This window comes from Telmatherina bonti (assembly GCF_933228915.1).
Source record: "Telmatherina bonti genome assembly, chromosome: 22".
Classification (NCBI taxonomy): domain Eukaryota; kingdom Metazoa; phylum Chordata; class Actinopteri; order Atheriniformes; family Telmatherinidae; genus Telmatherina; species Telmatherina bonti.
In genome coordinates this window covers 11,651,238-11,669,952 of record NC_136631.1, presented here as the reverse complement: position 1 = coordinate 11,669,952, position 18,715 = coordinate 11,651,238, and the positions used below count along the sequence as shown (strand labels likewise).

General features: G+C 42.9%; 2 protein-coding genes across 2 annotated transcripts; both read right to left on the bottom strand.

Moving 5' to 3' along the window:
• Window positions 1-1,033: 1,033 nt before the first annotated feature.
• LOC306772132 (uncharacterized protein F54H12.2-like) lies at window positions 1,034-2,275 on the bottom strand (the record flags this gene model as incomplete). The annotated part of the gene is made up of 1 exon (XM_079261545.1): window positions 1,034-2,275. One exon carries the CDS (start codon window positions 2,273-2,275, stop codon window positions 1,034-1,036), a length of 1,242 nt encoding a protein of 413 aa, XP_079117671.1.
• Window positions 2,276-9,022: 6,747 nt separating this feature from the next.
• On the bottom strand, window positions 9,023-11,272 carry cd93 (CD93 molecule). Its single transcript, XM_079262044.1, has one exon. It carries the CDS (start codon window positions 11,143-11,145, stop codon window positions 9,442-9,444), a length of 1,704 nt encoding a protein of 567 aa, XP_079118170.1. The 5' UTR covers window positions 11,146-11,272; the 3' UTR covers window positions 9,023-9,441.
• Between the last annotated feature and the right edge of the window lie 7,443 nt (window positions 11,273-18,715).

Genomic DNA, 18,715 nt, shown 5'->3' with positions numbered 1-18,715 from the left:
AAGGTTCGCACATGATCGACTTACTGAAAAACCTGAATCAGTCTTTTAAAAAAAAAAAATCTCAAAGTCAACTGCCGAGAGGCTGGATGGATTTTCTAAACAGCTTGCGAGAGATTAACGTTCCTGTATCCACCGTGACAAATCCTGACGCGCGCGAGCAGTACCGCCTTCTTCTCCAGAAAGATGAAGATTTACCGGAAGCGGTAAACGCAGGTTGGGAAGCAGGGAAGAAGCAGAAGAAGACTAGAAAATTAACTTTATCCCCGCGCTGGGTTACGCCGGAGCAGAAAGAAAGCGGACAAGTTTCCACAAGACTGCGGAAAATTCGTAAGCCGCCTGCTTGGATAAACTTTTCCTCGTGAAAACAGAAAAAAAAAAAAACATTTGTTTTGTCTTTCTCAATAAAATCTTTATTCATCACATTTTTTTTTTTTTGCGTCATACTTTTTTCATACACACTGAATTAACAAAGTCGGTAACAATCTTTAAACATTTGTAGAGAGCAAGTCCCGTGATTAAAACATTGTGACCGTTGATTTCCGATACAGCGTTGATACTGCTTTACAAAGTTAGTTACCTCCAGGTCATTTTTTAACACGTCGTCGGTATACAAAGATAAAACTTGTTTATAAGAGAATCCCCAGGCACGGTGACAGAGATAATAAACGCAGTGTTGTCCGCAGGCTGTAGACAGAGGATGCTGAAGCTGTAGAGTGTGATAAGATATCTGATGTGAGCGGTCTTCCAAAAACTGCAGAATGCTGGCTGGGTAGTGAAAAAATGTGGGACTGAAACCGTAAGAGTCAAAAAAAGTCGACGTTCCATCCGCCTCCAGGGTAAGACTAAGCCAGTGCTCTCCGGGTTTATGCGAAGGATGCGTGTTGACTATAAAATAGCAGGGTGGCTGAAGCTCGCTACTCAACGAATGTAATTGGTCGGAGGCCCACACGCCGCAAAATAAATTTTTCCCCAGCACGCGCTGTAAAAGACTCTCCAGCTGATGGTTATTCATTCTGTTTTTGTTTTTTCAGTTTTAATAATAATCCACCAGCACCTGTCTTTTTGAGTTGATCTCCAGAATAGAGTCGTAGCAGGCGTACACAATCAAAGTCGTCGTGTGCGGAAGAGGCACCCTGAATCTCATTTCCAGCCTCAGACTACCGCTGGAGATGGGTGACAGGGCGTCGCTGTCCTCGGTGGCGTTCAGATTAAAGACAAACAATGAGTAGCCCTGATTAAATTCAGTTCGGTCGATGCTCAGCGGTAAATCTTTAAGATGTCTCCCCGTGGCTATAAACATGTTGTAAAACTCCCTGACCGAGATTCCCTGGTTGAATTGAGGCTGGAAGGCCTTGGCGGGAACCTGTCGGCCGTCCTGACATAAGGCTAAATATTCCACGTCGTTATGGATGAAATTAAACGGGGAAAGATCTCTTCTTCCTGTGAATGCCTCGTGGTGTACCATCCCCAGCACCACGTATTTTGGCACGGCCCCCAGAAACAGATTCTCCTGGTTAGAAATTCTGGAATTTTCCGGAATAGAATAAGTTTTCACCGTAACTCTCTGGATGGGGTAGAGGGCGTGACCTTTCAGTAAGGCCGCAGAATGACCTAGCCGCACAGCGGGGGAAACGGCTACTTTTTTGACAAACAGGGAGGCCCCCAAGATTTTCAGACGGAAAGTGGAGTCCCTGGCTGCTGTGAGACAGAAATGGTCGCTGGCTCTGGTCAATTTTATCCTCAAATCCACCGAGTTCAAAAGCAGTCTTTCGCAGAAAAATATGTCTCCGTGGAGGGCCCCGAGCAGATGCAGCTCGCTGGAATTCGCTGTGAGGGCCGCTCTCTGATTTAAACCCCTGTTCGGTCCGTTATTTGTGACGATGGAGTCAATAGCCCCGGCTGTATCTTTCATGAAAAGCCCCGCTGAAAATTGACTCTTGAGCGTGTCCTCTGAGAAGTTCAGCAAAGTTTCAATCATGGAGCGGTAAGGATGCGTTGCGCTGCTCTGCGAAATCAGTCTATCCCCGAGGATGACGTCGCATTGGCTGAAGATCGTATTCAGAGCGTAATTGATGAGCCCCACCTGAGCGTCGTCGGCCAGAACGGTGTGATCCGCGTTAGTAATCCGAAGCCGTAGATGAAGTAAAGTGTCATTTAAATCCAAATATTTCTCCCCATCACCGGGAATAAAAAACTCAATAGGACCGCCGTCTGTAATGGCTGAAAGAGGAGAAATTTCAGTGTAGGTTTTATCCTCTATAGACAGCTGCGTCATCGGGGCCGAAAATAAATCTAATTCAGAAAGGGTGCACTCCGACGATTTCTGATGTAAAAGAGCCATGACTACGTGAAAAATTATTTTTTAATTTTTTTAAAATATGTCCGTGCTCCGAGCGACCTTCCTCTCTCGGGCTCTGCCGGCAGCGACTGATTTTCTCCTGGCGGGAGCTTTGCGTTTTTTAGCGGTGCGCAAACGCTCACCCGGAGGACGTCTCTTCGGTCTGCGCGAGAGGACCATGATCCCACCTGATCCCTCCTGATTAGCGGGATTCATAATTTTCCCCATTGTGTGGCTCACCACGTCGCTAGCTATGTTCTTTGCCGCTGATTTTAGATGAGGCTTGGCTATGGCGAAACCTTTTTTAAACAGAGGGGTAACGAAACGGAACAGTTTGGAAAAAATGGATCCTACTCCGCGGCCGTACATCACCGGCGCTCCGTAAAAACCGGGTAGGGATCCCCCTACTTGACCCTCATAATAATTTACGAAACGATGAGGATCTTGTCTCAGAGCCATCTTTATTTATTTGACGCAGCCGGTTTAAAGTGCAGCTTCACTATGCTCTTTCCGTACACAAAGTTTACGGGTCTGTCACGATCAGTCTTTATTTCTATCCGTATGCTTTTCACGTAACTTTTCGAGACGCGCGCGTAATGCACTGTATTATATCTAATGCTCACAATGTCCCCGTATTCCCCGCTAACATTCACGACAGCCAGCAGCGGTACGTAACTGTCCCCCACCGCTTGGTACTGAATAAGATCGGTGTAGACAAAAAAGTTATATATCCCAGTTCTCAGGTCGCTGGGGTGAGGAGAAGAGCGGTTGGAGATAGTCCACCAATCATTCGCTTTTAAGCCTAGCATGTATGCTAAGGGCCTGTAAGCACGGATTTTATATTGACCGTCGCCTTTAAAATCGACACACTTTGTCACAGCATTGTATGAAACGTTCGCCGTGGGCATGTATCTTCTTAAGGCAGGCTGAATCTGATCCAGCAGCTCTTTTTGCCGTGCGTAATACCCTCCTCGGCTAAATTTTACGCTCACCAACGTTTGCGTTTGTGATTTTCCAGAACCTTTTTCCGTCTGTTCATCTTCCGATACTTTCATGAGCTCGAAAAATGCTGCGTCCGGTTGGAGATTATACCACGTGTGCGGGTAGACGATCTCGCACAGACCCACGAGCCACTCGCCGCTCAGCTCAATGGGTTTTGCTAAATCAACAGTATAGCTGGAACTCGTGTTATCTTTAAACACGTCCTTACTAGAGTTGGACGGCAGCGTCACGTAAAATCCGTCTTGATGTAATAGATCCATATTGCTGAATGCTTGAACCTCAACGTACGCAGGTTTTTACGCATTCGTTAGGTCCGAGGTTTTAACCCAGCTGTTGAATTTCTCCGGCCAGTTTTTCCAGCGTACTAAAACTTGTTTTTCACCCCCGATCGTTCGCCGTTTTAAAACCTCCTCTACCTGATACGTTCTGTCTTTACCAATCTTTACTTTCTGCAGCTCGGCTTCATAAAAGGACCCGTCGATGGACTCTCCGTCGTAATCTTGGAGTTTGTACACGGGCGGGGTGCGTGGAATGCACTCTGCTACCGAGAAAACCTCATCCGTAAAGCTCTGCTCATATTTTTTATCAAACACTCCTCGCAGCTTTGATATTCTAACCAGATCTCCCTTCTTGAATTTCATCTTGCTAGCCTTTGTAACATACCTTGCTCCGTACAGGTTTCGAAAGACTTGAGAGGCGGTCTCATCAGTCACCTGCATGGGGGTCATCTTTATACTTTGGTGATAGCTGTGGTTATAACTTTTCACCAAATCTTGCAGGACGTCTATGTAACGTTTGGTGTTGTTGGCGGTGAAATATTTCCACATTCTTCCTTTCAAAGTGCGATTGAATCGTTCAACCACCGATGCTTTGAGGTCGCTAGCTGTGGCAAAATGTGTAATTCCGTGTTTCTTCAACAAAACTCTGAAACTTTTGTTGAAAAATTCTTTACCAGAATCCGTCTGTAACTTTTTAGGTACGCCGCTTTCTTCAAATACGGATTCGAAAGCTCTCACCACCTCCACCGCTGTTTTCTTCTTCAAGACACGTACGAAAGCCTTTTTTGAAAACACATCTATGACCGTTAATAAATAATTAAAATTGTCGTTATGTTCGGCTAAGGCACGCATATCGCAAAGATCTGCTTGAAATTGGTTCAAAGCCCGTGGGACAAAAACGATATTTCTGGTAAAATGGATTCTGGCAGGTTTATGCAGAGTGTAAGCGTCTTGTTTGGATAGAAAATCTCTGACATTATCAATTCCGACTTTTTCGCCCGTTTCATCTTGCACGCCCCGTCTAAGTCGATCTATTCCTCCGAAGCTGCCTGGATGTTCAGGGTTGTAATACACTTTTTTCATGATCCTTTTCTCCTTAACCATCCTGTCCTCTAAGTTTTTACTGAATAAAAGAAAAAGTCATGAGAGCTCTTCTTTTATGCCATTTCTTTATTTTATTTTATTTTTCATTCAACATCATAATAATAAAAACCTAAGAATAAATGATGGTGAAGACTTGCTCTATAATGGCGTCTTCCAAGTGACTATGAATAATACGTTGCAAACTTTTCAATTCAGACGTGATATTTACACTCAGATTGTTTTTCACACAGTAACACATCACATCGACAAACAGAGCATAAAGTGTAAATAAATGAATAGGTGATACAACAACACAAACTCTTGTCCATTCCCTAACAATGTTTTCAAATGTCTCTGACATCCCAGATGCATCGATACACACGGTACATTGTACAATCGTCTCCCAGGGTGTCAGGATCGAGTGAGAACGGACTTGGTGTAAAATGTTTTCCAGTCTTTGAGTTTCTAACTTTACGGTAAACTTCTCCGCACCTTTTTGAGTTAAAACTCTGTTTTCGATGACTCGCTCCAAAACATCCATCAGCCAGTAGTCAATGACACACTCCTCCGCATATTTAGTTAGTTTCCTCCAGTAATTTCCCATATTTTTTCCGCCTTCTTTATTAACTTTTCCAATACTCACTCAGCATTAAGAGCTGTCCTATTTTAACAGGATCCTGCTCAATCAGATCGTCTAACATGCTGTAAAGGTCCTCAATCTTCTTCACCGATCTCAGTTCGTATAAAATAGTCTCCGCTGCAGTTTTTACTCTGCCGTCATCGGAATTAATGTTGCGAAGGGTCAACAGATGCTGGATGGCTGGAATAAAACGAGGAGTGCATAGCCCTCGTATGATGCCGTGAAAGTTGTCTCGGTAGTAGTCGTCCTCCACCGCCTCTAGACAAGGATGCTCTCTCTGGCTAGGATGATTGATCTCGCAACCGTAGCAGTTAGCTCGTCGAAACTTGTGAAGGGTCATCGTGAGCAGATGGAGTACCGCTGTTTTCACAACTTTAATGAAGGATGAAAACACCCATCCGTCCGGCTCATCATCGTTGCCATTCGTGCTCCCCTCGGACGGGGTCGGGGAAGTCGGCGGTGTGAGTACTGACTCGGTCAGCCACGTAGCCAGAGACCCCGCCTGCTGGGAGTCCTCATACCCCTCATCCGTGGAGACTGAATCCTCCAATGCGCCCCTCGACTCCTCCGCGGAGGAGGGCTGGTGCGGCTGCTGGTGCTCCATCTCGCTCGACAGGACCGCCTCTGGAGGACTCTCCACCCCATCACCGATGTCATTCGCGGTGGCTGCAGAGGTCGGCTTCAAGAGCATGGTTGTCAGACGTCTCTGGCGCAGGGTTGGCATCTTGGTTCAACAGTGTTGACGTACATTCATGCGGTCTACTTATATCATGCTAAGGGGGGGGGGGGGGGGGGGGGGGGGGCTTCCTCCAGCACACATCGAAGGTCCAATGAGAAAAGATTGGAAAAGCAAAAAGGGGCGTGGTCTACAAAAATAAGGTTTTTTTCACCGCTAATGTGTCTTTCCAATTTCGACACTCGCGGAAAAGGGAGTCAAACTTGTCCTTCATTTCTTCCACCTTGCTCACCCAGGATTCGCTCGGCAAAACTAACACCGGTCTAAAAACACCGCATTCTGAATTAAAAGACTCCAAAACAAAGTCCTCTTGACCCATGCGCTCCCCGGAGGAGCGGAAGCTGGCTCGGAAGAACCACCGACTTGAGGCGCTGGTTTTTGACTGCCATATAGCGCTGTAACGAGGGATTCTTTGGCTCTCTGTAAATAATTCCCTTCTCGATCGTTTGGCTGGAGTAGCGAATGCCTGATCATCCTCTTCTTTTTCTTCTGCTTCTTCTTCTACCAGAGAATCCCGCTCAATCTCTGAGCTGCTGCGCGGCATCACCATTTTTAAGACAGCCCAGTCTCCTGATGTCAGTGAAGCGACATTCGCTAAAGGCCCAAAACTTTCTCCATCGCACGCCTGGTACAGGCAGAGCTCACCGGTTTCATACTTGAAATAATATCCCCAGCTTCCACGCACTCCGTATGCAGCAAGAGACCATTCATCCCGCAGAGATTTGAATGAACGCTGCTGGACCCGCTGGACATACACAGTACTTTTTGCAGGAGCTCGAGGAATTAAACCGTTGTCCTCATAGACGGTCACTGCCGTTTCGCTAATCACAGACGGCGGCGGTGTAGCATTCAGTCTGATTCGATTCTCTTCATTTGCCATATTGCAGGTCCAAAGAGCTGATTCTCTTCTCTGTTGCTCCATTTCTTTTTTCTTTTCCTTTTCTACCCCAGTAAGTAAGTAAGGGTTCTTTTTTTCCCCCCCCGGACCCCTCTTTATACCTCTAGACTCGTTCGGACATGCCCCTAACATGTCCAGGCACACCGCCCAGGCATGACGTACGTCCAGAAGACATGTCCGCCCAGGTATGACGTACGGACATACGTCATTTCCGGACATCACGTGGTCTAGGGACCGCCGCCGGATGACCTCACTTCCGGACATCACGTGGTCCAGGGACCGCCCACGGATGACGTCACTTTTAGAGCCACGCCTGGGAGGAGGGACGTCACTTCCGGACATCACGTGGTCCAGGGAACGCCCACGGATGACGTCACTTTTAGAGCCACGCCTGGGAGGAGGGAGATGACGTACGGACATACGTCACTTCCGGACGTCACGTGGTCCAGGGACCGCCCCTCACCCAAGTTACGCCCACTTATGACGTGGCACACGCTGATTGGGTCACAGAGGGGGGAGGGACTTCCGGTTCATTAAGATACGCCTACTTATGACGTGGCACACGCTGATTGGATCACTGAGGGGGCGGGACTTCCGGTTCATTAAGATACGCCCACTCGTGACGTGGCAGCTTCTCATTGGATCACAAAGGGGAGGGGCTTCCGGATCGTTAAGCCACGCCCACTTGTGACGTGGCAGCTTCTCATTGGATCACACAGGGGAGGGGCTTCCGGATCGTTAAGCCACGCCCACTTGTGACGTGGCAGCTTCTCATTGGATGACAGGGGGTCATAAATCATTTTTGACATAAAGTGGGTCCCTTCTTTATTGTCATGCCATATTAATAATCTTTATCTAATAATCTATCAATAATCTTTATAATTTAGCATTGTCTCAGTCAGAGAAGCTGATTTTAGGCATGTTGACTTTGCAAACACCAACATATTTTATCTCGAGACTCGTGGCTCAAACCGCTGGTCTAAAGCACTCTGATCAGTCTGGGTGTGGACAAAAAACACATCCTTGAGTTTATTCTTATGTTTGCATTAAATCTATTGGTTCCAGCGGCCTGTAGGTTTGGTCTTTGAGAATTGTCATCAGATTGGTATGTGGGGCGGGGGGGTTGGAGGCTGGATGGACACCTCCTGAAGCAGTTTGACCAGTTTCTGCTGTTGCCCTGCAGGGGACGCTACTGCTACTTAGGGATTGCTGCTACCACATGAGAGCATATCTGGATGGCTGCAACTAAGTGTTACTGCATAACAACGACACTCAATTTTTTTTTTTTACTTTTCAGAACAATTTATTTAGTTTTGGTCAAATATCAAGATATTATTACCACATGTCATACACTGATATGATATTTTGAAACATAGTACATGTTTTTACATCAATAGTTCTTTATACATAAAGATGCATGTTGCTTTATTCATACAACTTAACAGTTTATCATCCAACACATACTTTATTTACAGTATCCATAGTTACCAGTTACATATCAGATCAAGAGCTGCTTCAGCTTGCTGCAACAAGACAATACCAATGACATGCCAATGCATCATTAATGACTGATTTATCATGTATTAACAGCAGGAGGGAAGGTTTTACTTTTCAAAAATCACATTTTTTTTTACATGAAATACTTTAAGTATATTTACTTCTCCTATTTCAGTATTTTTTTCAAGTGAAAATGAGGGAAAAACGTATCTTATGAAGTATAAGTGCTTTAGCTTAACTAAATAATCAAGAAAGTCCTCTTCTTCTGTGTTTTTCTATTTCTATAAGATTATATGTGCAGGAGGTTGAAATACATTTACTGGTGATTAACTTTAAAAGAAACAGTCTAATCTTAAGATTAACACGTCATACTTTGACATCATGTCATGTACAAACTTTCTGTTATCTAACAAAAATGTTAACTTTCCTGGCTTCTTGATCATAGTCATTAAAAATGTAAGGCACCACCCTGTCCAAACAATGAAATCTCCACTCCCAGAGCCCCCCCCCCCCCCCCCCCGATATCCTCTTTGTAGAGTAACAGGAAGCAATCATTAACAAGACTTGCACTTGCTTGCAGTTACACAGCGTCCACTTTTACTACCCTTTATCTTTTTATTGTGCTTCGTCTACGCCAGGGATCACCAAGTCTGGACCTTTTGGGCCAGTGTCCTGTAGGTTTTGTTTGTTTCCCTGCTGCGACACACCGAGTCAAATTGATGGGTCATTAACAGGCTCAGGCCAAAACATTGGAAAACATTTTCTGTGAGTCAGACGTGTCCGCAGCCGGGAAACATTTAAAACCTGCAGGACCAACTCCGCCCAAGAAGTGCAGAGTTGGTAATCCCCGATCTACGCCATCACTGTTTGACAAAAATCTTTATTTTGCAATTTTATATGTAATTATTTGATAACGACATAAATTACATAAATAAATCCAGAAAGGCAGTATTTTCTGTCACCATCAGGTCATAGGTCGTCAGTCAGAATGGACTCGTAGAGTTTCTCTAAACGTGGATCCAAACCAGATGACACCCAGCAGTAGCCGTCTGTGGTCGCCTTCTTCTTGGCCTTCTTTTTGGAGCGACTGCAACGGAAAATTGCGATGAACAGAGTCATCGCGATCAAGGTAATAAGAGGAATGACCGAGCCGAGGATGCAGATCATCACCCTGGAATTGACTGTCATCCCAGTAGTTGTTGCCAAGGACACGTTGCTGTGGTGATCGCCGTGTGTATCGTTGACCAGGTCCGGCAGCGGAGCTTCGGTATGGGGAGACTGGTGCTGGAGCTCCACTGTGGTTCTGGTTAAAGTCTCTATTAAGTTTTCTTCTAAGTCGTCATGTGACGGGTGCTGCGTTGAGACAGCAGAGGTGTCGGGGACGTGTGGCGCCATAGTGGCATTGGTCTCTGGCTGATAGATGCACATGAAGCTGCCAACAGTATTGATGCACGTCAACTCACCAAAGCAGCCGCCACTGACACACTCATTGATGTCTACACAGGTGAATCCATCCCCGGATAAAGTAAAGCCCTCATTACAGGAACAGGAGAATGATCCCATGGTGTTCATGCAGCTGTGCTCACATCTGGACTGCGTACACTCGTCCACATCTCTGCATTCACCACTGACCATTTCGTAGCCATCTCTGCACTTACACACATAACTGCCGTTCGTGTTAAAACACAGATGATCCTTACAGGCTTGCAACTGGCAACCATCAATGACGGAGCAGCTGCGCTGGTTTTCATGCAGTTTGAACCCTTCTGGGCATCTGCAGGAAAAGCCCGACTCCGTCATCACGCACTGGTGTTCACAGGTGTCGGGACCACACACGTCTTTCATCCTGCAAGAAAGTCTGTCCTTTTCCAGGTCGTAACCTTCCCTGCAGACGCACTGAGCATCATCTGCATCCTGATGGCACAAATGTTCACATCCACCATTATTGTGGTTGCAATTTAACTTGCAGAAGGGGCCGGCGTCACTCCAGCTGTAGCTGTTATGCTCGTTCCTGCACACAGAGTAATACAACTGCTTGTCACTACATAAAATATTTGCGTATGTGCCAATCGGGAGCAGTTTCATCTCGCTCTTTTGAGGTTCTTTGGAGAAGGGTGCTGTGTAAGTCATGCTTCCGGGTCCCAACAGGGCCAAAGGTTTGCACATTCCCTTGAAATAAAACTTGCATGCATAAAAAGCAGGTCTGTTGCAACCTCCAGCAGTCCATTTCAGCTCATCCTGAGGTGAGAAAGCGTAGTCGACCTTTACACATTGCTCCTCTGTGCAGGTGAGGACGGGTTCTTTTTTCCAGTTGGAATAGTTGGAAGTGTCATTCCCAGAAACCCATTTAAACCCTCGAAGAGTATCGCTAGACGTCACACAAACCTGCCTGTGAAGTTTTAATCCAATCCAAAATTTTAGTACCTTTTCACGATGGTGACTTTGAATGAGTGAGAGAAGCAAGCGCAGCACATCCTCCTCGTGTTTGTTTCTGACTGTCATCAGGTAGCCTCCATTGTCTTTACAGTCGTGACAGGCCTTGTTAAAGCTCACTCTCTCCATGTGTAGGGTGAAGCAGGCATTAGAGGTGCACAGCGTTTCATGTTCAGCTCCGTTCAAGCCCTCAAAGCTGTTAATGAGCTGCAGGAGAAGGATCAACAACATAGTTGCCATAAAAGATCAACAGGTTGGTTGATATCCAGACGGGTCCATGGAAACTTTAGGGCAAAAAAAGACCAATATGTGGCTGTCCATTCGTAGCCAAAGAACAAGTGTTGTGGGTCTGAAACTAACATTCATGCTCCAGCATCCTGTTTGGGACTCAAACTAAAGACGGAAATGATGTTTAGCAGCATTTACGGGTCTTTTCTTTCTCCCCTGCTGACCACTTCCGTTTTTAAACAGAAGACAATGAAAGGCCGTGCAGTGTTTTGACTGCTTCTCCAGATGTCTCCGGTCCCTCCAGCCTTTTACAGACTCTCTTAATTGTGGAGGTTTATAGTACATGAGCACGCTTATGTTCTTATGAACACGGTGACATTAAGAGCACTGAGCGGACACACAATAGCAGCTGCTGGGAAAAAACCTGTGACCTTTATCACTCTGCTGCAACAGTGCAAGAAAACACACATAAGTCATAAAATGAACACTAGGATTGTCATTCCATTTTATAAAGTGATAGTGTTTTGTTGCTTAGAGAGCTAAATGAATACAAAGGGAAGGAGGATTTTTGCATATATGGCTCTTCTTCAAACTGAAATATTGCTCTTTAGATTTAATTTGTTTTTTGCTGAGTTACATATAAATGGTGGGCCAGACATGGGGAACAAAAGATCGGAGAGAGTGAGCAGAAGAAAGAAGGAGCAGATGAAGAGAAACTAATCTACTTAATTTATATCAGGGATCCCCAACCCTGGTCGTCGAGGACCGGTGTCCTGCAGTGATCCTGCTGGAACACGCCTGATTCATGCTCAGACAAGCTCTGCACATGTCGGCTAAATACACAATGATTTGAATCAGGTGTGGTGCAGGAGGGACACTTGGAAAACCTGCAGGACCAGGATTAAGGATCCCTGATTTATATAATGCATTAAAACACATGGTTGCCAATGTCAGCATGAAAACAGCATGAACTGACGAAACATGTCAGTTACGTTTGTCATGAGGAGGGATTTGGACTCGCGTCAATCACTGGCGGGTGTGTTATTGTGGAAAAAATCAGCATCACAGAAGCGTGTACTGGTCTACAGATGATGCACCGAAATACCAGTATGTGTTTCATCACTGTATTATAAATCAACCACTTCTTAAATAATAAGCAACATGTCTAAGTAGCCTTCTGAACTCCTAATCTTGCTAAATAATGTTTAAATATCACCAATCCACGGTATATGATAACTAGAAATATTAATATTCAGTTCAATATCAACAATAACCAGAATTATAAATCTTTTAATATTTTATATTTAGCTTGATTTCCGTCTTTGATGCCTTTTACTTCATCATTTTGCTTCATAAAACACTTTATTTTGCACTTCTGTTTCAATAGAATATTTAATGAGTTTTGAAACAAGGTTATCTGTGTGTCTACGGACACTCACACCGAGTTAAAACAAAAACAAGAAGATATTTATCTTTCAGTTTAGATTTAAAAAACCCCCCCACAATTTCAGTTACTATGGTACAGTATAAGGTTTGTGATTCTTCAGGTGAATTTTTGAAACTGTTTATGTTTATAAAATGTGCTACAGAAATAAAGTGGATTGTCATTTCAGCACACTTTAAGACTGAATGTTCTGCTTTGGATGGCAAGTACCCAGAACATTCATGCGAATCCTGAAATTTCCTGCATTTGTTTAAATGCAGGAAGTGCCCCAACAACAACAGCAGGAAACAGAGTCAGATGCTTCTCCACCCACACAGTGTCAAGAACTGAGAAATACCTGAAGACATATTCCTCCATGTCTGACTGGTGAAGATCTGCATGTCCACAGTCATGCTCGTAGTAACTCTTAAGCAAACTATAATAAATTAAATCCCACATCAGGGTTGTTTGCAGTATGTATTTTACAATATGTACCACCCCACTCTTAATAATTGAAACTGACAAAGTAAAACATGCTTTTTTTAAAAAATATAAAAATAGCAATAATTAAAACTCAGATTAAGCATTTAACAAAGGATTCAAACCCTTTGCTGCTGCTCCAAATTGTAGTCACGCATATCCTGTTTTCACCAACCCTTCATGTCTGTGGATTAGTTTGACTTCCACTGCGGAAAACACATTACTGGGTAGGGTTTACAGATGTACTCACGTTGTATGTAAGAATCCAATTATTCCTACTGCACATCAGGGCTAAATTTAAAGCAATAAAATAAGCAAAAAGAAAGAAAAAAACAAAAAAACAAAACAGGAGTGGGCCGAACCTTTTGTGTGAGGAGGGATCTGGACTCATAACAGCAGAGGTGTGTACTGGCCTATAGATGATGCAGTTAATGTACCTCAACTGGTTGAGCAGGAATCCTGAACACACATGTTGAAAATCCTCATTGCAACACTACCCATGTACTTTAGTACTTTCTCCACTCACTGACCTGCCTTTCTGTCTCCCTCCACGTTCAAATAGAGAGATAATTAAAAATAAAAAGGATTCAGATGTTAGAGAAATGAAAAAATATACATTAATTTCTTCAGTTTATTCTTGAGTTCTTTGGTTTATCCAAGAGAGCAAAGTGTGACTTACGAGTCATTGATCCACCTGGAAAAGAACATTCCACAGACAGCAAAGCTCAGTTTATGGCACAAAGGAAACCATGTGAGATCCTCTTCCTCTGCTGATTTTACTGTCAACATCTAAAGATAGTTTCATTACATGTTTAGGTTACAAAGTTAGCCAGAAATAAAACAAGAAACACCACAAAACTTTTGCAATTTCGTCAGTAGCTGTGTTTCTGTTATATTTTTTCGCAAAACAAAAGCGATATTTCTAAGGTGTTTTCATTGAACAGTATTTAGTGCATAAAGCTCAACTGTGGCTTATGCAAAGTAGCCACATGACGTTCTTTTGGGGAATTCTACTTGGTACGGCTTTTCGAAGATTTCTTCCATTTTAATTTTTAAAACTACATAATTCACTGTTGTTTGTTCATTACTGCAGCATCTTTACCAATAAAATGAACCGGCCATGACCCCCATGTCACATCTGGGGACATGTAAATGTGAAAAAAATAGGTTCCATTACACTTTTGGAATATATTTTTATGGTAAAACGTCTGCAAAAACCACCTAATGAGAGTGTAAAAAGTTTTTACCAATATCTGAGATTTTTTTTTTTCAAAATGTAGGTGTTTTTTAACCTTTTTTTTGTGTGAAATTTTGTGCAATTCTAGATGTAATGGAAACACAGTTAGTGACGCTCCGCCAATCGACGGCAACCAACTGCATCCTGCATTGTGAGCTATCCAGTCAGTAGAAAACAGCCTTATCTTTACACATCTTTTGTTCTGTCTCTTTATATCTTTCTTTTTCTGTCATTCACAACAATATGTTCTTGTGTTTCTTTGCTGAGTCAGCCACGGTGATGCATGTTGTGTTTTTATCTGTTGCATACGGTGCATGAGCTGCGACATCACACGGTGTCCCAGATGAAAAGATTTTGTCCAGCCTCAGGATATTGTTGAGCAGCGACCGCTGTGGAAATGAACTTAAAAGGTGTCACAGTGTCATCAAACAGGTCCTTAACGCAAAGTTTTAAGGTAGAAAGTTACATAATTGGACTTTAATGAGACATTTAAGAATATTTGTAAGAAAATATATGTCAGTGGTATATAATAAATATAGGAATAAAACTTAAAAAAAAAAAAAAATAATAAAAATAAAATTAAAAATAAAAATTTAAGAATATTTGTAAGAAAATTTTGGTAAACGAGGGTTTATTGATTTTAGGAAAAATAAATATTTGCAAAATTGGGATTTTCTGTCTAAACAGAAATATATGTCAGTGGTATATAATAAATATAGGAATAAAACTATTTTTGCAGTTATAAATCTGGAATCCAATATATCCTACATTACAATTATCCTCTGAGATAAACAAAGTATTCATTTTCATTCATTTCACCTTGCACCCTGATGATAATGCATTAGCTGGTCTAAAATACTTGCTGGGGGTATCAAATTATGATTAACCTAATCTCATCTTTCCTGGTTGACAGTCAAGTTTGCAATTCTTCCACCAAACCCCTCCAGCGACACAATTTAAAGTTAAAGCTGATAATGATTTTGTGTGAAATTTTGTGCAATTCTAGATGTAATGGAAACACAGTTAGTGACGCTCCGCCAATCGACGGCAACCAACTGCATCCTGCATTGTGAGCTATCCAGTCAGTAGAAAACAGCCTTATCTTTACACATCTTTTGTTCTGTCTCTTTATATCTTTCTTTTTCTGTCATTCACAACAATATGTTCTTGTGTTTCTTTGCTGAGTCAGCCACGGTGATGCATGTTGTGTTTTTATCTGTTGCATACGGTGCATGAGCTGCGACATCACACGGTGTCCCAGATGAAAAGATTTTGTCCAGCCTCAGGATATTGTTGAGCAGCGACCGCTGTGGAAATGAACTTAAAAGGTGTCACAGTGTCATCAATGATAGTGTCACGAAAGACTCTGAATCAATATATTAAATATATATATATATATATATATATACATATATATATACATATATATATTTATACCCCCATACACACCCCAAGTCCAGTGTCCAGCGACTATACACTAAGCACAAGGAACGGGGCCAGGGACTGTTGAGCATCAAGGCCACTATCCAAGATGAAACATCCAAGCTCCACGAATACATCAGGAAGAGGGCACCAAGCGATGAAGCACTTAGTGAATGTCTTAGCCAATGGAGTCTGGATGAACACAAGATGGAAGAACCATCATGGGAGGAAAAGCCCCTGCATGGGATGTACCACCGGCAGATCATCAAAGTGGCTGATATAAACAAGTCGTATCAATGACTGAAGAGGGCTGGACAGCACAGAGGCACTAATCATGGCAGCACAGGAGCAAGCCCTGAGTGACAGAGGCCTAGATCTTCCATACCAGGTAGGATCCCAGGTGCAGACAATGAAAAGGTGTATCCATCCCCAATGATGGAAATATCAGGAAAAAGGAGCATGAGAAACTGGAGAAGTACCAAGGCCTGGAGATTTGGAGAAGGCCTGGAGGGCTAAAGCAACAGTAGTACCTCGAGTGATCGGAGCATTGGGGACCGTGTCCCCCACACTGGGGAAGCAGCTCCAACAGATACCTGGTGAAACGTTAGACATTTCTGTCCAGAAAAGAGCAGTCCCAGGAACAGCTAAGATAACTGCGAAGGAGCCTGAAGGACTCTGGTAGAAAACCCAAACTTGAAAGATGAACAGCCACCCGCCCTACCCTGGGAGGTTTTGAGAGGTAGGTGCGGGAGGAACCAATGATTCTGGGCATTATCTGTTAAGTCAGAAGCTGTACTGGTTAATCTATCCATATCTCTCCATAGGAAAGAGTCCTTTAAAAATTTCCAGATGCTGTCTTCAGATGCTTTCCCCAAAATGTGACCGCTTGCTCCTTTATTCTACTTCTGACATTTCCTGAAAATTTAATAGAAATCCATCCACAACTTTTTGAGTTAGTGTGCTAAAAGAGAAACAAACCAACACACCACTAAAAATAGTTATTTTGGATTATCAGCTATTTTTCAGTCAATTAATGTGTTTATGAAAGAGATATTATGACAATGTCACTTCTCCAAAAGAAACCCCAAACAAATGAAGCCGGGTTAGAAGGAGCACACAAAGCTTCAAAGACAGCTCGTCTTTGTGGGGGTCTTGATCTCCCGTATTTTTATTGCCAGTGCATTTCAACTCTGATTAACAAAAAATAAATAAAAGAATCCACTAACAGACTTTAGGCACATTTAACAATGCCAGATGATTTCCAATATGTGGAAAAACTTGATACATAAGAAAATATGAAATATGGGTATTAATTTGGTCTTACAATACGGCAGTGGCACCTAAATGGATAAATAAAAAGAAGAATAATCACAACACTGCCTCATTATCAAAATACAATTTGCTAAATTGCTGTCCAAACATAAAAAACTATCTTTACATCAAACCATCTTATACAATAACATGTGCAAAATTACAAAACATTTAAAATAAAATAAAAGTGTCCTACCTAGCACATGCAATGACATCCAACACACGTGCTCTCTCTTATTAGCATCAACACTCCTAGTACTGCAATAACACCAAAATATACATTAAAATCAATATATTAAACAAAACTCAGTCCTTATAAAACAGGATTGTGCAGATTGCTTATCAAATAACATAGGATGGTTAACAATTTCTTTCCTTACCATTGGCATGTGCAATCTCCCCCTTCCAGAGTACTTCCTGGAATTAGTTTCCCATGAGCACCTTAAACCAGGATATCACCTGTCTCAATACATGTATAGGCCCCCTGCTGTTCACAATCGGGATTAAATTTATAGATTTGTCTCACAGGTGATATTAGATTAAGTGGATTTTATAAACTATTCCTACACCACATATTCTGTTCTTTCCTTCCACCACCTGGTTACACAAAAGAAAAACAACCCTGAAAGAAACAGACAAAAAAACTGCACTTTAGATTAAATTTATAAGGCCAGCTTAACTAAACTGTCCCTTAAGGTCAGATACCCGCGTCTTTCACCTGCTTGCATAACGGTCTGATTTGTCCTTGTGATTGTCTTGTTTATCTAATTTTTGAAATACGTTATCATTAGATGCTGAAGCTGCATTTATAATCAAGTGGTGTCTGCATACGGTAGGACTGGGACCAGTAAAATGTGCTCTCACACCTGAGTGTAGGGTGACGCGGTTGTGTTGCAGTTTCTCTTCTGCGCTTAGTGCCCAAATCTGGCTCGAGGAGCTCGGAAACACATCGCCCCAAACCAACCAATCTCAAGGGAATACCCTGTAACCATCATACAAGAAGGGGTGTGGAAGTGTCTGGAAGAGGTGCACGTGGTGCAGATGGTGGTGATGCTGTAACACACCTTATGTGTATACAAACCTGTAAAAGATGTCCTGGAGCTCACATCAGCTACGTGTAGCAGCAAAGCTCTTTTCCGAGCAGCATTTCAGACTCCTGCAGCAGTAAAGCAGAGTTTGGAACTATTTATCCTGTTCTGTCAGCGGCCACCGACATTGGGCGAGTCAGATAACATACCAAAAGGTATAGCGTTAAGACTGCAGGCTTAGCGGCATATTTGCAAGCAAACTGCCTGGTTTTCTTTCTTTTGCTTTCTGGGAGAATTCACCTTTGTGAAATTTGTACTGTTGGCATTCGGTTCCATATCTTTGTTTCCAAATGTATTCAGCTCTATTACTAAATCATCACTCTGCCATGACGTTAACTTGATGGACATTATGAACACTGTGCAGGCTACGACGTGTTCTGCACATTCCAAGGTTGTGAAATGAGATGGCCTACTGAGTGTAGGAACATTACCCATAGTGCGCCAGTTTTCTGTTGCCTGGTAACTACATTTATCTAATTACTGATCCCATGCTTCCACAAAAAGACAAAAATATTTTTTAAATGACAGAAAATTGTACCAGTAATTTTAATTGTATTTATTCTGATCTATCTGTGAGTCTAAATTACAAACATGAGGAGGAGGCAGCCCGGACGAGCTCTC

Excerpts from the sequence above, each read along its gene's own strand:
- cd93 (XM_079262044.1), bottom strand. The coding sequence starts at position 11,145 with ATGGCAACTATGTTGTTGATCCTTCTCCTGCAGCTCATTAACAGCTTT.